The 20,569-nt window shown below is 44.3% G+C and overlaps 1 protein-coding gene across 1 annotated transcript in view; it reads left to right on the top strand.

Moving 5' to 3' along the window:
• LOC103188969 (AT-rich interactive domain-containing protein 3B) overlaps positions 1–15,165 on the top strand; it is a 94,993-nt gene extending 79,828 nt beyond the window's left edge. The window contains exons 5-9 of the mRNA XM_007909186.2: positions 4,775–4,958; positions 5,841–6,088; positions 8,283–8,534; positions 13,285–13,374; positions 14,150–15,165. Coding sequence (XP_007907377.1) covers positions 4,775–4,958; positions 5,841–6,088; positions 8,283–8,534; positions 13,285–13,374; positions 14,150–14,289 — 914 coding nt within the window. The 3' untranslated portion in view covers positions 14,290–15,165. The remainder of the gene's footprint in view (positions 1–4,774; positions 4,959–5,840; positions 6,089–8,282; positions 8,535–13,284; positions 13,375–14,149) is intronic.
• The last annotated feature ends 5,404 nt before the right edge of the window (positions 15,166–20,569 follow it).

Below are 20,569 nucleotides of genomic sequence, written 5' to 3'. Positions count from 1 at the left end.
GTGACACCTTCAGTCCATTTAAAGCTACCAAATGAACTCATACAGCTGCGTAACACTGCTGAGGCCATCACTTTAATGGACAGAAGCAGAGAAATCAAATCGGAATCATTTAACTCTTTGAAAATGCTTTTCCTCTGTTGGTTTGTGGCAAACCTGAAAAATACTGCATCTAACTCTGAACTACAAATCCAGGTCACAAGGTCTGACTCTCCTAGTCATTATTATTAATAATTCTTGCATATATTGTAATGCCTTTCACATTAGGAGCACATCTCAAAGCGCTTTATAGGATTTACTGTGAAACATAGCGACTGTGCATTTTGCAGCCGAATGTGGCAGCCAATTTGCTCACAGTAATGGCCCACAAACAGCTATGAAGTGAATGATTGGATTCATCCGGGGGAGTGTTGGCCACCTGAACTGAGGACCTCAGTTTTTAACGCCTCATCTGATGGCACCTCCGAAAAATACAGAGTTTCCCAGCACTGTTGTTGGATTGTCAGCCTAGACTATGTGAGCTGAAAGTCCTGGCGTGGGTCTTAAGCCCACAACCTCTTGCCTCAGAGGTGAGAGGGCTCCAAAGTGGACCAGGCTGACACCTAAGAACATATATCCAAGGGAAGCTAGTCGAAAGTTTTTAAAGATTTTTGAAAGAATTTGGTTGGCTTTTTGTTCAACAAACAAATTAACAAATTGTTAAAGCTTCAACCCCTCTCTCTCTCAGCATTCTGCTCCCAGCCTCGAAAGGCAATTAAGAAAATGATCATTGCAGCCGTATTATTTACCCTCTGTTGTTAATTCTGAACTGTAGCCCATGTAATGTCTATAAATCAAAATGTCCAATATCGGTGCTGACTTAAGTCTGTGTGATCCCAGGTCACTGCATTGATTCACTCATCATTGGGACTGTGTATGAATGCAGTTAACTTGCTCTAGTTTATATTTATAGCCTCTGGTCATCTTTTGCTTTGTCTCAGGGATGCGATGTACCACAGCTACAGAATCAATTTCACATTCAATAGTCCTATTACTGTAATTGCTCTAACTCGAGCAACTAGTAAAAAGCAGTAAACATTCCTCCGTCAGCTCTGATAATCCGTGTTTGTCAACATAACAACATTCTGCGCTTTGTATATTTTTCCAGACCATCAGCTTCAGTGTATTTCTCAGCCAAGGGGAGGCATTGCTTCTGAGCTCAGCCCTGTGTGTGATCTCAGTGATCTAAATGAGGATGTATTATTGAACGTTCTGAATTCAGAGCTCTAAATATCAGGGAAATTAAGAAGCACAAAAGGGTTCTGATTCAGATTTTATATCAGATTTGGTGCAATGACAATGCAGTCCTATCTGGCGTTAATCAAGCGCTCCAGGACACTACCCTGCGTGAGCGGCGCTATTTAAATCCAACCTGCTGTTGTCGTTGATCTGTCATAAGCTCATGGGAGATCTATACCTGTTTGATATTGACGCGACTAACTTGCCGAATGGTCTTCTCCATTTTAAGAACAGTTGAGATTGGGAAAGCACTGCATTGGCAGAGATGCCATCCTTTGACTGAGACTTTAAACCGTGACATTGTAGCACGAGAGAACTAACCAGATAAAGCTGCTTCCCCCTGATCGCACTCCCTGTGCTTTTGACTGTGGGATGGAAACGGGTTCCCGAACCCGAGCTGGGTGAGAGGGCGTCCGGGTCGTCACAGGACGGCCAAGCATTCCAGCACCTGTTTACGAACGCCCAGACCATCCGGTCAACACCCAATTCTGATCCCGTTGGAGCCAGTCCAGAAATGCTAAAAATAATTAGCGACAACTGCAGGGCTCATATGTCGGCTTTAGCTGAGGGACAGACAAGTGTAAATTCCACATTTGTCAAAGGCACCACCACCGACGTAGCACAACTGCAGTTATCCTTAACATCTGCCTCTATAGAACTGCTGTGTCGATCCACCAAATCTGGAGCTCTTAACCTTTAGTGTCCCTTAATGTCTCTGATATTTGGAGATCCTTGTATCCGGATCCACTAAAGCTAAATAATACATGGGCCAGAGCTAATGGGAGGCATTGATCTGCAGTTTATTGAACAACTCATTTCCCATCCAATTGTTTCTTCCCCTATCTGGTCGCCTTCATTCTTTGGCCATCTCGTCATCCCTCTTAAAGACGTCCTGCTGACTCGAGGTTTAATGAGCAAGAGGAAAACAAATGAATCTTGCTTCTCATATAATGAGTCTATAGTTAAAATGATTAATCATGGAAAGAGTCTATCTGAAATTTTAATCGAGGCCTATATAATCTTTAAGTGTATGAATACAATATTTATGTGAATGTTAAATCCCAAAACATAAGGTGTCAGCCTGGCTCAGTGGTAGCTCTCTCACCTCTGAGTTAGAAAGTATTTCCTGGTATCCTAGCCAACAATCTCCTTGATATGTAATGAAAGTCATTCACTTCATGGCTGCTTGTGGGACTGGATATGTGCAAATTGGCTGTTGTGTTTACCTACAAATACACAGTCACTACACTTTACAGAGAAATTCTGTGAAGCCCTTTGCGACGTTTCAATGTGGGGGTACATCAAATGCAAGCATTATTTGCATATTGAGCAAGCAGATCTGAATTGAAGAGTTATAATAATAATAATCTTTGCATTTGATATAGTGCTTTTCGCGTCTTCTAGACGTCTCAAAGCGCTTCACAGAATAGACTGTAAAGTGAATTGACTGTATATATTTGTGGGCGAAATGCAGCAGCCAATTGCGCAGAGCAGCGTCCCACAAACAGTCGTGGATTGAAAATGACCAACTTATTATTGTTTTGTTTTGGAGGGATTATTATTAGGTGTGTGGAGTAAGGAAACTTGCCCAAGGTTTCGCCCTCTGCCTGGAATTGAACTCAGGTCTCTCGCTTGCAAGGCGAGCGCTCTAACCACTGAGCTTCAGGACTTGAATAGTACAGGATAATACAGGAGTTGAACAATAAGATAGAGAAAGCTGAGACAAGACCGTACAACGGAGCTTTTTCTTCACTCTCTGTAACTAAAATGGATTGAATTTTCTTTTCAAAGTCAACTTAAGGGTGCTGATTGGGATTGCTGAAACGTCATGTTAAATAAGGCTTGTGTTTTTTCTCCTGGAGTGTAACAGATGAGATTAAAAGTGATCCTTTTGAAGTTGCTATTTGGGTTTCAGGTACTTTTGGAAAATGCAATGCTTCAATGTTCAATTTCAGAGGCACAGCTATAATTTGAAATAAAAGGACTAAAGAGATCCGGGTTTATTCTGTTCCGTGTAGCAGAATCACTTAAAATGCAATATGTGTACTCCAAATAGCGGGTTACAAATATAGACCTATTTTCCCGTTAATATTTATTGTTTAGTATTTTAAATCCATTATTTATTGACAAATGCTTGGTGAAGAGTTTGTTAAATTCTCCCCCGCCCCCCCCCCCCCCGTCGATCTGAGCTGATGAGAGAACTTGTAACGTGGCGATTGTCTCCCATCTGTCGATTTCAATTTGAACCTCTGGAGCTCAGTGTAACGAACTGAGAAGCAGATTGCACGCTTCTCTTCTCTGCTTTCTTCCTCTCTCTCTCTCTCTTCTCTTCTTTGCCTCTCTCTGTTCCGCTTGTGCTATTGCTGGGAGTTGTGCAAGATCAGTCTGCCCCAGCCTTTTCCCAGTGACTGAGCGCAATGGCTCAGTCAAGGGCAGGAGGCCACATTACATAGCAGAGCAGATGATTTGCCAACCTCAATATAGTGGCTCCAGCATAAATGATGGCCAAGGTTTGAGGTAATCAAGGGCACTCGTGGAGCCCAACCCCAGTAAACAATGAAACAGCTAAAGAAAAGGGGGTGAAAAAAATAGTCATTGAGCAAAAACAAGAAGGAAAACAACTGAAGGATACAGAAGATGGCAAACTCGGGTGGAAGTTTGCACTATTTCTTAACTATGAAATCTGGAAGTACTTCATGCCAATTTCACAGGAACTGTGATGCATCTCCATCAAGTTTGGGAGCCAGCTTTATTCGTACCGATGTGGCGTGCTTTTCGACACCTTACAGATTTCTTAGTTAAGAAAGCCCGTTTAGAAATAGCGCAAAATTGACCTTACTGGAGGGAAACGAAAAGGCACCCATTGTATGTGAGTGTCCAGCCAGAAGGGAACCTGACAAGACGATTGAAAGGAATGAAGGTGACAGGGATGGAAATTGATTTTAAACGTGTCCGCATCAGTGTCGCAGACAACTGTCCAAGTAGTAATTGTTATTCTACAGTATCTTTTTTATCTGCCAAGTACACGTGCCACTGTCCGTCACAGGTAACACGGTTTGAAGGATCCATTCAGTGGCACGATCGCTTCCCTCGCTCGCATGTGAGGTTCACCTGAGGCCCCACGGTGATGGGAGAACAAAACAAGCGTCAGCCTGGCTCTTTGGGCAGCACTCTTGCCTCTTAGGTCAAAAGGCTGTGGGTTCAGGTCCCACTTTGAACTACGATGGTGTAGGCTGACATTCCAATGCAGTGCTGGGGGTGCCCTAAAAAATACAGTGACCACACTTCATTGGCACTTCATTGACTTGAAAGTCAATCCGATATAAGTTTTTTTTTAATTTTACTGCAATGAGGGAGGTACGAGGCATGATCAGGCATGTATGCGCTCAGGGTTTCCTTCACCGTTGATGATCTAGCACCTCTCCTTCGCATTCAGTCCTATGGACACTGAGAGAAGATCAGCCTTGATGCAAAGTCTTCCATCTTTATTGCCTTCCAGGGACACCAGTGAACCGGATTCCGATCATGGCCAAGCAAGTATTAGACCTGTACATGTTGTACAAGCTGGTCACAGAGAAAGGCGGCTTGGTGGAAGTCATCAACAAAAAGATTTGGAGGGAAATCACGAAAGGCCTCAACTTACCTACCTCAATTACCAGTGCGGCCTTTACGCTCAGGACACAGTAAGTACAGCAGAGCAGCCCCAGTGTAGCACAGCCCCAATGCAGCTCGGGCCCAGGGCAGCGCAGCCCCAGGGCAGCGCAGCCCCAGTGCAGCTCGGGCCCAGGGCAGCTCAGCCCCAGTGCAGCAGCTCCAGGAGCCCACGGGATGAGGGCAGGATTGGAATCAGATATTACCAGGGCGGAGTGTGACAATTGGCTTTGAAAATAATGCGCTGCTCACACCAGCAAGTGGAGATGTTCTGAGAGGTATGATGTAATCAGTGACCATTCAATCCATTACTCAGCCAAGCAAAGAGCGGACTATGTCACTGACTTAGTTAATTTTTAAATAGAATTTGCGAGGAGAGAGGGGGAAGGTATGACACACATCTTTGGCTAAGTGCTCAGCCGTCATACAACTTGCTCCCTGAGGTTTAAGAGACCCTCCAGGCAGAATCGATTGGGAAGCTTTAAAGGGAGATAGGTAAATACTTGGGGAAATAAGGATATTGAGGGATATAGAGAAAAGGCAGGGAATTGGGATTCATAGATCTACTATGATCTAATAAACTGGTGGAACAGGCTCAATGGGCTGAATGCCGTCTTCCTGTTCCTTTGCAGTAATTCTTAACGGGTTTCCTTAATAACAAACTCCATTAGAATTCCTATGAAGCCTTGGGAATTCTATCTTTGGAATTCCACTGCAGGAGCAGATTGTGTCGGAGAAGAGTTTCCGTGTGTAGGGATTGGTCAGCTAACCCGCCACCCCATTACCCCCACCCCCCAATTTGCCTGATTCCATAATAAGGAGTGCCGCGAGGAAATACCACAAATTAGACCCCGTTCTGAAGTGGAGCTCATTGTCCATTGTGTCTCTACACTGCTCCCTTGTCTTTCCGGCAGATATATGAAATACCTCTACCCTTATGAATGTGAAAAAAAGTCCCTCAGTTCTCCTGCAGAGCTACAGGCAGCAATCGACAGCAACAGGCGAGAGGGCCGAAGGCCGAGTTACAGCTCTGCCCTTTTCGGCTACCCCACGAGCTCAGGCCACACGCTATTGTCCACACCCAAGCTTCATCTGTCTGCTATGAACATTCCTGCCATCAATGGTACCCACCCCTCCCCGGGGAGGCAGGCCATCAAGAAAGGTATGGGCTTGTTCTTCTGTGTTGTTCCTATCTCTGCCAAATAATGAAGCACTCTAGGACGCTACCCCGCGTGAAGGGGTCTATATAAATGCAAGTTGTTGTGGTTGATTCCAACTAGCTTTTTCCAAACAGTGATTGAGGTCCACTGTTAATCAATGGGGTATTAATTGATTCAATAATGAATTGATTATTAGCATTGGCTAATATATTGGCACAGACTGAATTTCAGTGGTCTCACTCATTCCCAAATCTTTATAATATTAATAATACTCCTTGCATTTTTTATAGCGCCATATCATGTCGTTGAGACATCTCAAAGCGCTTCACAAAACATACTGTGAAGTGAATGGAATGGATATTCTGTGGGTGAATTTTTCACCTGATTGTTGCTTGCTTTAACAAAGTTAACAAATTCCTGGAGGGGAAATTCCTTCCTCTTCACCCCCAACTCATGTTCGTGTGGGTGTTGACTCCAGCTAGTACACACCACTTCTGATATTGAGTTCCCGTTATAATAATAATAATAATAATCCTTGCATTTGATATAGCGCTTTTCACGTCGGGAGGACGTCCCAAAGCGCTTCACAGAACACACTGTAAAGTGAATTGACTGTATATTTGTGGGCGAACGCGGCAGCCAATTGCGCACAGCAATGTCCCACAAACAGTCGTAGATTGAAAATGACCAATTTATTATTGTTTTTGGTTTTGGAGGGATTATTATTAGGCGTGTGGAGTAAGGAAACTTGCCCAAGGTTTCGCCCTCTGCCTGGAATTGATCTCAGGTCTCTCACTTGCAAAGCGAGTGTTCTAATCACTGAGCTACAGGACTCCACGAAGTCACTATAAGTGGAAAATCTTGCATTTTGATTGCAGACAAGATGTTGGCTGAAGGTCGCATTCAAACAACTGCACCCTCGACAGTGGAGTTACCCTGAATGCTAAAGCTTAGACTGTGAGCTCAAGCCCTAACTTGACGTGTGAACCCACAAGCTTCTAACCCAGAGACGAAAGTGCTAGTAACTGAGTCAGGCTGTCACAAAAAGACTGCAGGGAATGGAGGCAGGTGTAGTCCAAATGCTCTAGATTCTGTCGGTAAAAGATCGGACGATGTAAACAAAGTGTCTTCACCAGGAGTTAGCAGTTTGGAATGTATAAACACGGCTTTACACCTTTTTGTGTTTCTTTTCCCTCAGTGCTGCGCTATTCTGCATTCCAGCTGTTAACATGTCTTTTTCACACCTGGCTGGGTGGGTTCTGCAGCCAATTACAGGTGTGCTGCTTTGATCTGTCAGATAATCCTCTTTAATCCCTTTTATGTTTCCTGTTCATCTCAAGAGAAAATTCCTCTTTTCGGAGACTTTCAGATGATGCAACGGCCTCGGTCCTTTTAACCCTAGTTACAGGGTAGAGTGAAGAGTTGAAACGGCACATTCCCTTCAAAGCGCAGTGGGAGACAAATATGCATTGCAGTGCAGGAGGGGGTTTCACTACAGGTTGATCCATGTTACTCGTATGCCCATCCATTGGTTCGCACGTGGGGCCCAATGTTCCATCTAATCTTAGCCTGTAGCTTTACCTTGGGACTTGCAATCAAGGAGAATTGTATGTAGAAAGTCTATGAATTCTGTCTTATTTTGGAAGCTGATCTTTTTTAAGAACTTCGGGAACTCTGGCTTCCAAATTCAGACTGGATTTAAGAATTTGCTTCAGTTCTGCGCTGTCTTGAATTTTTAATATAAAATGGACTCACTGGCTGAGACTAGTGGAATTTCAGGCCCAGGGAGTATTATATACACAGTGCTGGAGTCTTGGACAATTGCATTGCAGTAGAATGGGTGTTCTCAAATGGGCCAAAGTACCATCTTCATCCAAACCTCTCTTGTGATCATCTTCACGTGAAGAATAGTGGAAATCTGGAACTCACTCCCCCAAAAGGCTGTGGATTTTGGATCCATTCAAATTTTCATGACTGAAGTGGATAGATCTTTGTTAGGTCAAGGTTTCAAGGGATATGGAGCAAAGACGAATAAATGGAGTTGAGGTACAGATCAGCCATGATCTAATAGAATACGGGAACAGGCTCGAGGGGCTGAATGGCCTTATTCTTGTTCCTATGAATGAGAGTGGTCTATTGTTACGTTTTTCTAAACATTGCGTGGCTCTTGACTGTTTGCACTTCTCTTTGTCCCAGAAGAGGGAGCGGCGAGCTCTGGTTCAGTGCCAAACCGGATCCACATCCCAGTCAGCCTCGCCGGTCACCACTCCGCAGCTCAGGCCATCACCCTGGAGCAGCTTAGGGAGAAGCTGGAGAGCGGGCAGCCGCCTGAGAAGAAGATTGCCCGGTTTGCCGAGGAACAGCACAGGATCATGCAACAGGCCTTGCAGCAGAACCTGTTTGCCATGGCAACCCATATGCCTATGAACATCAGGATCAATGGAAAAGGTGAGGTCCACATCAGTTTGTTCCTTCACGTTTTGCGTCAGGAGAAGAGCTTAGGGAGGGGCAACACGTTAGCCAAGTTTGGGGAGATAACCAAAGGCACGGTTGAAAAGGAAAGTCTCTTGAGACGGGCCTTGGAGGAGGCAAGGGAGAAAAATTCAAAAGCAGAAGAGAATTTTTCATGGTGTCCTGACCAACAATCCCCAGATAAAATTAGTCTTTCACTTCATACTTGTTTGTGGGATTTTGCTGTTTGAAGATTGCTATGGCTTTTGCCTACACCTGGAGACCTTTTGCCGTTTTGGGTGTGACATCAAATGCAAAGTTACTTAGTTATTTATTGATTTATTACTTTTTATTAAACAGCGATCAGTTTCTTCTCTTAGATTGCCTTCTCCCACCCCCACCCCTCACAAGCACACTACCAGCCCCAGGCTCTCTTCCTATTGCACTGCTTTCTATCTTATCTCTTTGGCAGAATGACCTTGGAATGATATGTGCACAATACGAGTTTGTTTTATATAGCGTAGTAACCTTTCCCTCAGAACAAACACTAGCGTAGCCTCACATATCGCAAAATAACCCATTGCAGGCACGCCTTCATCTTTGTCCAGACAAACTGTCCCAGGAGTTTAAAGGCTGTGATGCAGCATTAGCTGTGATTATAAGGTACAAACAGAAACCTTCAAGGTAATATTATTTGAATAATGTAATTTAGTTGTCAGTTGAAAGGTATATTCCTGTAGAGCATTTCAGCCCCTCAGGGTTGGCAGCTTGATACTGCGTCGGGGGAAGGGTTGTAAGTCTGAGTGTAAATTCAGACACAAACTCTTCCTTAACCCTTAGACTGCCAGCAGGTGCACAGAACCTCCAGTCTCCCCAGTCCCATCAGTTCTGTCCATTTCCAGCTCATACACTCTGGAAAGAAATATGTGACTTCTAGCATAATGATTACCACGTGGATCAAAATCAATCAATACTACTACCGTTAATAATAAACCTAGTGCCTTATCACCTTATCACAACATCAAGGTGTCTCAAAGCACTACACAGGATTTACTGTGGTGACTGTATTTGCAGGCGAATGTGACAGCCCATTTGTGCACAGCAGTATCCGACAAACACCATGAAGTGAATGGCCAATTTTATTTGGGGGGATTGTTGGCCAGGACACTGGGAGAAACTCCCTTCTTATAGTTATCGCTGTACTTATTGCTGGCCGTTGAGGGGAGGTGTGGGGGAGAGTCAAACTCCATGGTTTTACTTGGTAAAACTGCCAACAGTTACTGCAATGCATACTCTGAGGTCCCCCATGCCCTTGTTTGTGTGCCTAATGTTCTCCAGAATTGGGTAAACAGGATGCATCCCTCTGGGGAGAGAGTGCATAGTCCATTCTAGACACAGAGAAGTTTTCATGTGTAAGTGATATGTGTATGCGGACCTTTGTCTGGTTTGAATACTCTTAATCGTGGTGATGGGTTTCCACACGAGTCAAGACACCCAGCTGACAAAAGAAAAACATACTAAATAATGTTCCCACTGTCCTAAAAGCCTCAAGTTTGGCATCAGTTTGTGGAATAAGAGATATCAGTAACCTGGGTTTCTGTTAAGCTGGGTCTGATCTGACCAAGTTACCTCGCTGAAAAAAGAGAAGTCAGGGTTTAATAGTTAATGACACGTTACGCACATCTCACTGGGACATAGATCTGCTTTTGGTAAGGCAGAGGTGATATGTGTGCTCATCAGGAGAGGTATCATAAGCTAGTTTAAGAGACGACCTTATTTGCAGCATTAATAAAGGACCCAGTGAATCTGTGGTTATTGTGCTGTCAATTTAAATGCAGAACGTACAAAACCTGGGTGCCATCCAAGCCAGGAGCAAATCTTTGTTGCCCCTGTGTGGATGCTTTGTGAATCACAGTTGATGGGAATTGTTTCTGCCCCGTTCTATTCTAATGTTTAGATGTGACTAAGAAGACCGACCTGTATTTAAAGAGACCATTAAAAAATTGTATGCCGCTATACTATAATACATGCAACTCTGTGGTCATCACAGTCACTCCGCTACGCTGTTCTCTCCAGGGTGAAGTTGAGGCCTGTTCTCATATAACATTGAGAATAAAAGTTAAGAAATTTCCAGGCACCCACTGACTTGAGTTCTACCCTTTCACCCAACTCCTGGATGTTTCAACACAGAAGCAGGGTATTCAGCCTCCTAGGGTGTGCGTTCCTATTTCTCCCCCTCCCCCCCTCCACACACAGACACAAAGTAAGGTTTAGCTTAAAATTAATCACTGTACGATTGACAAGGGATAACCATCAATCCACAAGCAGTAAATTGTGTAGTCAGTGTTTTAGGGATTGGCTTTACAGTTCTAATGCAAAGCTGCATAATTATTAAGACCCTTGTACATAATATAGGCCACCCCTCCTCCCCCCCTGTTGTATTCTCGTGTTTTGGGCTCATGAACTCAGACCCTGCGTTATAACCAGATGCACTAAAAAATGGTCACCATTAGCATTCCAGTATCCCTGACATCACTTCCTGCACACTACGGACAAGAAGAGGCCATTCATTGCTAGAAGCGTATCGCACAGGTTCACAGTGAAGCAGTGCTCTTAAGTGGACGTCAGCCTGTACGCCAATGAAAGTGACGTGAAGTAGAAGAATTTTTGAAGCTAAATGCTACGGTCAGGTCTATCATTGACGCACTGGGAAAGGCAAAAGAGGTGATTGGTAATGCAAACATCACGCAATCAAAGAGTGAATTGATAGATAATATACATAATTTGATTTGGGTGCACGTTGCGTTACCTTACACAGACGGATAACACAGACGCACTCCATAGCATTAGAGTTCCATTGTCTTTGTTTCCAATCACCTGTTAAAGTCATCAAGAAGTCAGAGCCTTGACAGATTATGGGTGGCATAACTCAGGGAGATAATCAACTCGAGTGTAAAGCCACTAGGGTAGCTGTACAGAACAGTCAGGCCGTGCCGAGTTATCTGACCTGAGCCAGGCCACAGTGAGGAAGATTCTTCGATCAGCTTCAGTTCTCCAGGTTTACGGGGAAAATTAGCTGGGTTTTCCACACCTAGTCACTCGTGCCCCCTCCTAGACAGTACACTTATGTGAATTTTAAGTGAGGGGTAGGTCTTAGCTGTGATGTCCCCAACACAGTCGCAGTGTAAATCCTCATTGGTGTCTAATATGTGATGATTTATAACGGGATTCCTTGATAAAGAAAACAAAGTTGCATTCTTCTCACTCATGGGATCAATGTTCTGATTCAACCTGCTCTCAGGGCAAGAGTTCCTATGCAGTCAGCTGTACAGTCAATGTGTTCCCAGTTACTGGCAAGATCACGGCTTCAATCCTTATTAAGGAATATCATTAGAAACTGACACATAGCAGTCCATCCAGTGACAGCCTGGCTTAGCTGGTAGCACTCTGGTCTCCGAGTCAGAAAGTTGTGGGTTTAGGACTTTGAACTCACAGTCCAAACTCACGCTCTGGTACAGTTGAGGAGCGTTTTCGGATAAGATGCAAACCGATGTCCCATCTGCACTTGTGCAGGTCGGCGTTAAAGAACAATGGCACTATTGAAAGAGAAGGGAGTTTCACCCAATGTCCTGGCCGATAACCCTTCCGAATAAAATTTTTACTCCAGATCGCAGCCCCAATGCAGCAGATTACTGGGTTGCCAACTCTTTTCTATGTGCGATTGGCACATCCTTAGAAGCGATCGAGTCTCTCTTCGTATCAAGGCGAATTTTCAGCCCGGTTTTGTCAAAGTCCGTTTCTTTCTTGGGAGTGAGTGGAGGTTTTCATCTGAACAAGTATCTTTGTCCGCCCCTTTGCAACCCGTTTTGTTGGCAACATGTAGCGTACTGTTTGAAATGTATGCAACAGGATTGATCTGCCCTTTCCCTTTACGGGACTCAATGAAGCACTCAATGAAGTATTCATGTCCGTCGTATTGAGACCAGAAGCAGCTGCTGTAACCTCTATTCTTTTGGAGCCCTCCTCAAATGGGGCCATAGGTCAGACTGTCACTGGCTTGGAAATGGGACGGGGCCACGGTTGTGTGGCAGGCCAGCCTTTGACAGGATGGCAGTTGTCAGAATGACAGATTACTTTCTGTCATGAGGGTAAGCAGCCAGTTCACTTCCTCCCCTCCTCCCTCTCCCACCCCCCCCCACCCCACCCCTCCCAATCCCCTCTTTGATATCTCCTCACTTGCTCACTCTTAGCTGAGTTTCACACGTTCACATTGGTTATAACTTGAAAAAGAAATAATGGTAGTCCTTGCATTTGATGTAGAGCCTCATCACGTCGTTGAGACGTCTCAAAGAGCCTCACAAACTACACTGTAAAATGAATTGACTATATTTTGTGGTTGTAACAAAGCAACCAATTGCACATAGCAGTGTCCACAAATAGTTGTGGATTGAGGGACTAATTATTCTTTATGGTTTGAAGAGATTATTACCCCCAGAAAACGATCCGCCAATCGACTAACAACTGTGTTCCTATTTACTGCTAGGTAAAACAGAGGCATGTGGAGTAAGGAAACTTGCCCAAGGTTTCGCCCTGCCCAGGAATCGAACCCAGGTCCTCTCGCTTTGAGGCGAGTGCTCTAACCATTATGGGCACCATATCATATCATGAGCAATGACGCATAGGATAAGTCACTTCAATGTTGGTCACATTTTAACTTCCTGTCTCCCAACCTTTGTTTTTTCTGCAGATGATAGGCAGGAAATTGCATTGAACTTGTCAACCAATGGCATCAGCAGCATCAACATGTCAATTGAAATTAATGGCACCGTTTATACAGGTAAGATTCCGATAGATACCCTTTCTTATCGTAACCTTGACAGGTCAAGTGTCAAGGGCAACAGGTCACAGTGGAACTGCAACACCCCTGAGGCAATGCCTCGCAAGGAGGAGAGAGCCCAAGGAGTTGTGAACGGTTCACGGATCTTTGCAGCAAATCATTAGGCATTTGTGGACTTCTTAAATACAGACAACCTTCACTGTTGGGGATCTGGGACATTGGTTCTGATTGAGAAACAATCCCGTGGGCCTCAAGCCTTTACTTGGTAAAGTATGTGTAGGTTTGGCAGCCCCTCCCACTCTGTGCCAGAATGTTATAGGTTCAACCCACTGTGGAGCGCTGCATTTCCAGAGGTGCTGTCCTTTGGATGACAGACATGAAACCTGTCAGGTGTGTACAACGGTCCCTTGGCTGTAATTCACAGAAAAGGCAGGAGTTCCCCTGATGTTCGGTTTAAATATTTCTCTCCTGTCTAAATTCTCCCTCCGTGCAAACTCCAGGTATTGTTGATTCATCTCCTTTACAACTCTAAACCTGGGTCCTCTCGTTCTGCTCTCTTGATACGTCCCTAGAGTATTAATCTGGGTTTACTTTTTCATTCCCATTTAAAATTGTCTACGTCTCTGTGAGGTCCTCTCTGAGCGGTCTTCTCTGAAGACTGAAGAGCTCCTGTCCAGCTTGTCCAATCGTTGCTGATAGCCGGTTCTTCTAACGCTGGGTACCGTCTTTTACGACCGGTGGGGTTTTATTAACCCTGGTTATTCTCTCTCCCTAGGAGTGCTGTTTGCTCAGCGACCAGCCATGCAAGTGATTGCCGGGCCAAGCAGCAGTAGCTCCGGCTCGCTGAGCACGTCAAGTCCTACCTCGGGCAAAGGTCACACCTCTGCAGAGCCTTCAACTAGCGGCTCCCCCTGAAGGTGGGCTTCTGCCACTGCATCACAGATGGACTCATCCGGATTGTATTTTTCTATAATTAAGGCAGGGAATTTTAAAAGAAAAAGAGAATCAAAGGATCGCACAAACCTTACCTCTCCAACTCAAGGAACCTATGTGACAATTTATGTTAAAAGTTAGCGGCCATTAAACACATGAGTTAACTTGGAGAATTCCAGGACTTGACCTAGCTTAGAGTGACAGTGTCCCTATTGTTGGCTTGCGTCCACCCTTCAGACATCAAAAGGGAAATCTCATCATTCCTAAACCAAGCCGCCTCTTAGCACTAAGTTAATCGTTGGGTTTCGGTCTTTCAGGCTTAATGGATTCTGGCTCATAACTCGCACACTGTTATCTACCATTTTATTTTGGTCTCGTAAAAAATCAGGGATGTTTTGAAAGACAGTAAGGATCGTGCCCATCATTCCCCTAACTTTGGCAGCCTTTTATTATGTTTGGTTGTGCCTGTTAACCCTTTCACTCATCTCTTAACCTCTCCAGTTAGATCAGAGTGGGGGTACTTAACCAAAAAGTAACCAGCGCTTGTTTAATTTCTGGGAAGGAGCTTTTTTTTTGTTTCAGTTTTGTTACTGAGGGTTGCGGCTAGTCAAATAGCAGAATAAAAGCTAGGTCTAGGGGTATGTATGGTATGCGTGGGCAAGCGTGTTTATATATGTGTGTGTGCATGCGTGTGTATAACTTTAGAGATTTCCCTGCTGTGAAAACTGAGCAATGAAAAAAAAATCCTAATATTCGCGTTCTGGTTAGATTTATGTCTGGAAGCCTGTTCCCTTGGAAGCTACTCTTTCCTGAATTCTACATCCCACGCGCTGAGAGTGTTCAGATCGGGAGAAGCGATTGAAGAGATTAGCACAAGAACTCAGCAGTTGAGACTTTCCCTCCACGCCTCGAGTCCATGGATCATTGAGAGTGTTGCATTTCTTCACATCTGGGAAGAGCTAGTGGTGGGCGGGTGGGAGGTGGGAGTGAAGTGTCACACTTTGTGTAGGGAGAAGCATGTCGGATCTGAGTGCAGAGGTGGAAGAGAGAGCGTCTGCAAAGCAGGTAGAGCACCTTCTCTGTTGGGTGAACGTGGAAAGCTAAAGGTGACAGTGCAGTGGAGAGAAGTGGCTGCAGAGAATATACTGGAGCGACGAGAGCCCTTGAAGGGTGTAACAAGAAAGTGTGGTTGGGTGGGCGAGGGGGGGATTCTGCAAGCAACATTGCCCTTCTCTTCTCCCTTCCTCCAAACCATGGAGTCGGCGACTGAGAGAACATCTGTGGAGCAATTTCCATCAGTTAATGATCTGTGGTCAGAAGCCTTTTGAATTTTAACTCCAATTTCTGGGTAGTGTCCTTCCCATTGGTTGAACAGGCAGGTTGACATCAGCCAGTCCTTAGTCAAGGACCCCCATGAGGGTGTCCGAAGAAAGCTAGTATCTCAAGACCTGGAATTAGAGTGTGGATCTAGTAATCTGTAGCGTAGCCTATCTACACGCTGCATGCACCTTCCTTACCCCTATTGATTTAATTTTGCACTGACCTGTAATGACACATGCCCTCTGAAAGCCAACAAAGGGATAGTGTCTCATAAAGGGATTGCTGCAAACAAGACCTTAACAGACCCTGAACGGAAACAGTGTAATGTGTGGTCACGTCACAAGCAGAAATCCAACATTCACGACACTTCGGATGTGCTTGTTGGCTGTGGCTTCTCCTATTGTAAGATGTGGGTTTGCTGAAAACTGTGCGTATGGATCCCTCTCTTGTCTGTTATGGTTCTCAGGTTATGTGGTATTTATGTGGGTAACAAACGGTAATCCAGGCATCTTCTTTTTTTCTCTCATTAATTTCTTTCCCTCCTTCACCTCTTCTCAAGGTGTTTGGACTAGTTTTTGCCTTTTGCCCGTTTACTAGGGCCCCTCAAGTGATGTGTATTTGCTTGGGACACTTGACGATCAGTCTTGGCTACCTGTTTGTCCCTATCTTGCCCTAACTGGGTGTGTTCACACCTATACCTCCAGCAGAATTGGGGGGTGGTGGGGGTGGCATCATTGGAATGTGATCAGGAGTGGGACCCCTGATTAATTCCTCCCCCACCACCACCTCCAACACAGAGACGTTGACGATTGCCGGATACTCTTCTGCACGTGTGATTAAATCCACATCTTCAACGCATTCTCAGTCCTGTAGCTGCTTGAGCTTTAATACTAAGAGTAATACCATAGAGCCCCCCCCCCCAACTCCCCGCCCCACCACCGCCCCCCTAGGCTCCGAACACCTCACAAAGATCTGACGTGACATGATGCAGGGGGTGGGGGAGAGCAACCAGAAATCTGAAAAAGATGGAAATTTGGTTTAATGAGCACTTTTTTTCTGTAAGTTCCATTCTTCGAATTGCACTTGTATCTCTGTGGTGACCGTATTTCTCCGATCCAACCAACCTCTGCAGTGTTTCTTAACGTTACAATCTCTGGGCTTCCTGCAATGCAGCCTCAGTAGTGCAGGAGCCAGAGACGAGCAATGGCACCACTGGTTCACGTGACTGCAGAGCCGCACTTATGCCACATTGATACCCGCGGTGACACGTGGCAACGCTTTCCCTAGACTGGGAGGGAGGAGGGGGTAGGGGGTTAGGAACTTCAGGGCAAACAACAGATTACAGGCACAGGGTGGAGTTGAAAGTGTTAGTGGGTGTTAGTAAATGAGCGGGAGGCCTGTTAGTGAGCATGTGGAATTTTCCGGACACAGACACACAGTTGTCATGGTCTTCACACAGTTATCCGTGCAATGAGCTGGGGGAAGCAAGTGTCAATTTCATGTCTCATTGGTCTCATCACAGATGTCTCCAGCGGTGGCTGGTTGGTTTGCTGTTCAACGTACAGAACCATCCTGGAAACATGGACACAAACCGTGCTCTTGTGATCTCTTGTGATCTTAAGAGCCATAGAAACCTAGGTGGAGACTGAGGCCATTTGGCCCCTCGTGCCTGTGCTGTGACACCCAGGTTCACACAATGCATCAGATAGCTTCTGCTCAATCAAAGCGCATCACCACAATGGCTGTCTTGCTAAGTATTAACTCTTGATGTGCCAATTTTCTAGTTGGGAACGTAGGAATCTACAAGTTCACAAAGGACCATTGGGGCCCACATCTAGTCAGTCCCATTTTCTCATTCTCCCAGTTTATACATTTTTTTAAAACCAAAAAAAGCTTTTTGCTTGAAAAGAATTTGCCCGGATTCCTCTTAATGAACCTTAATTTGTCCTTTGTCCTTCAGCTGTCTTTGCAGCAGAAGAGCACTACGTACGTTTGACAAACTCTGTTGGTCTTGTTCCATACAGCTACTAACCAGAACTGTGAGTTCTCTTTTCAACCATTCTTAAAAATGTAAGCTATTTATACTCAGTCTTTCTCAGTCCAGTGGGATTTGTTTTAGAATGTTTTTTTTGTTGTATCTGCACAGTATCAGTGAGAGTGATTAGCTTGAAGATCTGAGGTCTAAACCGCATGTATGTCTGTACATCTGATGTATGTCCTCTCACATACCTTAAAGGTGTTGACTACAAGCTCTGGGGTAGGTCTACAAGACTTGAGAGCCCACCAGTCCCTCACCTAAGTGCTTATTCTTAAAGTTTGAGGCTGGGCAGGGAGTGTGAGAAGGTATTCAGTGTTCAGGACTTCTCACAAGAACCCCAAACCCTAACATTAAGTAACCCTAAACCTAACACTACAAACCCTATCCATGACCCAGTGCACACCCCCTACCCCAACCCCCTCCAAAAAACAAATTCAACTTCAATCTAACCTTGATACAGCACAGTATGAATTTCTGATCTAGCCCATTGTATCTCTTCCCCCTTTCCCACATTCATAAATCCAAATAAAGTTTTATTTTAAGTAAAGAAACCTGTACTAATAAATGCTGGGTTAAAAATGTTCTCAAAAAAATTAATCTGAGCAACAGCTCAAATTGGCCTACAAACTCGCGAGATTAAGAATAACGGAGAAATGTCCTTAATGCTCTTCTCTCACCATGCTGAAGACTAAAGGTTTCTAATAAAGGTTTCTAAAGGGTAGACGTTCCACTTGGGTCTAGATTTTCTCCATTTATCTTACATATCAGTGTCCTGAATTTTGCAAAGCCTTCAATACGGGCTTAATTTTGAAGCTGTTTGCTTGTAAGTTTTGTTTAACAACCAGGAAAAATCAGCTTTAAGGTTAAGACACAGTTCAACAAATTTCTGGACGCTCTGAAATGCTAAGAAAATAAAGTAAATCCAGACCCGGGTAGAATTTCTCCCCCCATAGGTGCTTTTTTTCAATGCAACAGAACTTTCTAGAATAAAGTGGCCCCGGAGAGAATGGATAACCCTATTGGATGATTTAAGGAGATCTTTTTTATCAATAAATCCAGATTGATTGGTTTCAAAGACCAAAAAAGATTCTCCTTTTACAAATCCCAATTATCTTCAATTCATTTCCATGATTTGGAGTCAAATGAGAGAACGTAATCAGTCTTTAAAGAGCAGCAGATTGAAATATTGCCTTTTATTCGAAGGAAGTTTCCATTTTAATCTTGATCATTCAAATAAACACACAGAGAGGCCAAAGGAAATGGATAGTCTCTCCATTGGATCACATGGTGTTTTGGGCCCTGGAGTCTTTTTTGAAACAGGCCTATGGGTGACTTCGGGACTAGAGAAAGCTAATTTCTTACAATATGATAATTTTATGCAGATTTGCCTTCTTGTGGCTGATTTAATGATGATTTGCCTTGTTCCTGACATCATACTGGGAAGTCCAAATGGCCCCAAAAGGTCAAAGGTAGTGTTAACCCTTGAAGGACTGCAGTAGTGTTTTGTTAGCAAAATCGAGAATGTTTATTCACTTCTTAAAAAAAGAAAATATGCTTTACTCCTTCCTCCAATACCTCATTTGGTAAACCCACTGGTGAGTGTTAAATTAAACATTGTATTCCAGGTTTGACCCCAGGGGTTATACTGAGTGAAAGGCAGCAATAGGTTGCTCCTCAGTACCCCTGATCAAGGGACAATGGAAACAAAATCTTTAGCTTAAAAGGGTGTAAAGCAACATAAATTGAAATGGAGATATTGCCTTTCTTAGTGAGACCTTTGACTCTGACGGCTACTTTGGCCACTTGATGTATCTAGAATGGAAAGAAAGACCAGGTCTTTTCCATAGGGCGATTGTCACCACTGAGCACATCCTCTCTTTTTGCTTTGAATGTCAACTTAAGAATGAAATTGTGTCAACTGTGCGATTCAGTGCTCAATTGTTCAGGTTCATGTGTTGGGGGGCGAAGGGGAGAAGAAAAATACCTCAGACATTTTTTTCATGCTCTGCTCATCATATATATATATATATATAAACACCACAACTGGAATAGCATTGCTGTTGTGCTTTTTAACACTTGTGAGTTTGTTACGACAGTTTTGCAGAGTTTTGTTTTGTGTTGTAACACCAAAGAAGAAATGAAGAATGACAGAATTTTCCAGCATATTCCACGCCCCAAAAGGAGAGAGACTCTTTTAAAATCTCCAAACATTTTGAGATTTATTTCCCTCCCCCCACCCCCATCATCGTTTTGTACTGCGTCGAATTGAAAAATCAGAGAGAGACACAGTCAGTGTCTCTGTCTGTGATAATCCATTGTAAACTGCCTGCAGTGTTTGTCTGTTGCACCCTTGTGTGTGAGTGATCTAAAAAGATTCTGAAAAGAATCTACCGGTCACTAAAGCTACTTGTCAGGCCTTCCTTTGAGCTCTGCCCCACTGTTGGTGGGTGAGCTTTCAGCCACTTTGCCCCCACCCTCTGGAACTCTCTTTGGACAGCCCTCCGCCTTGCCCTCCCTGCCTGCTTTCAAAATCAGTCTTAAGGACTTATCCCTTTGACTCTGCCCCTTCGGGCATCTCCCACTCCTCTTCTCCTCCTTACCATCCGTCTCCCTTCCAGTTTGGGCCACCACTCTTTCATAAAACACTTGGAGACGTTCTCCCTACACGAAAGATGCTAAATAAGTACAAATTGTTGCAGGCACCGAAGAGATTTGCTCAAATACTGCATGTGGCTGTAATGATGACACTGTGCAGACATTTTTAACTGTGTTTTGTGGCAAGCTAAGGTAAAACGTGACCATTTGTAGACTCAAAATGCCAGTTTTGACATGGATTCTACCTTATGGAGGGCCATATTCTGACCAATGTTGTCCAGCTGTGATTGTATCTTATGCAGGAAGGTT

Source organism: Callorhinchus milii, unplaced genomic scaffold (genome assembly GCF_018977255.1).
Source record: "Callorhinchus milii isolate IMCB2004 unplaced genomic scaffold, IMCB_Cmil_1.0 Scaffold22, whole genome shotgun sequence".
NCBI classification, from domain to species: domain Eukaryota; kingdom Metazoa; phylum Chordata; class Chondrichthyes; order Chimaeriformes; family Callorhinchidae; genus Callorhinchus; species Callorhinchus milii.
This window is presented reverse-complemented; position numbering and strand designations above follow the sequence as displayed.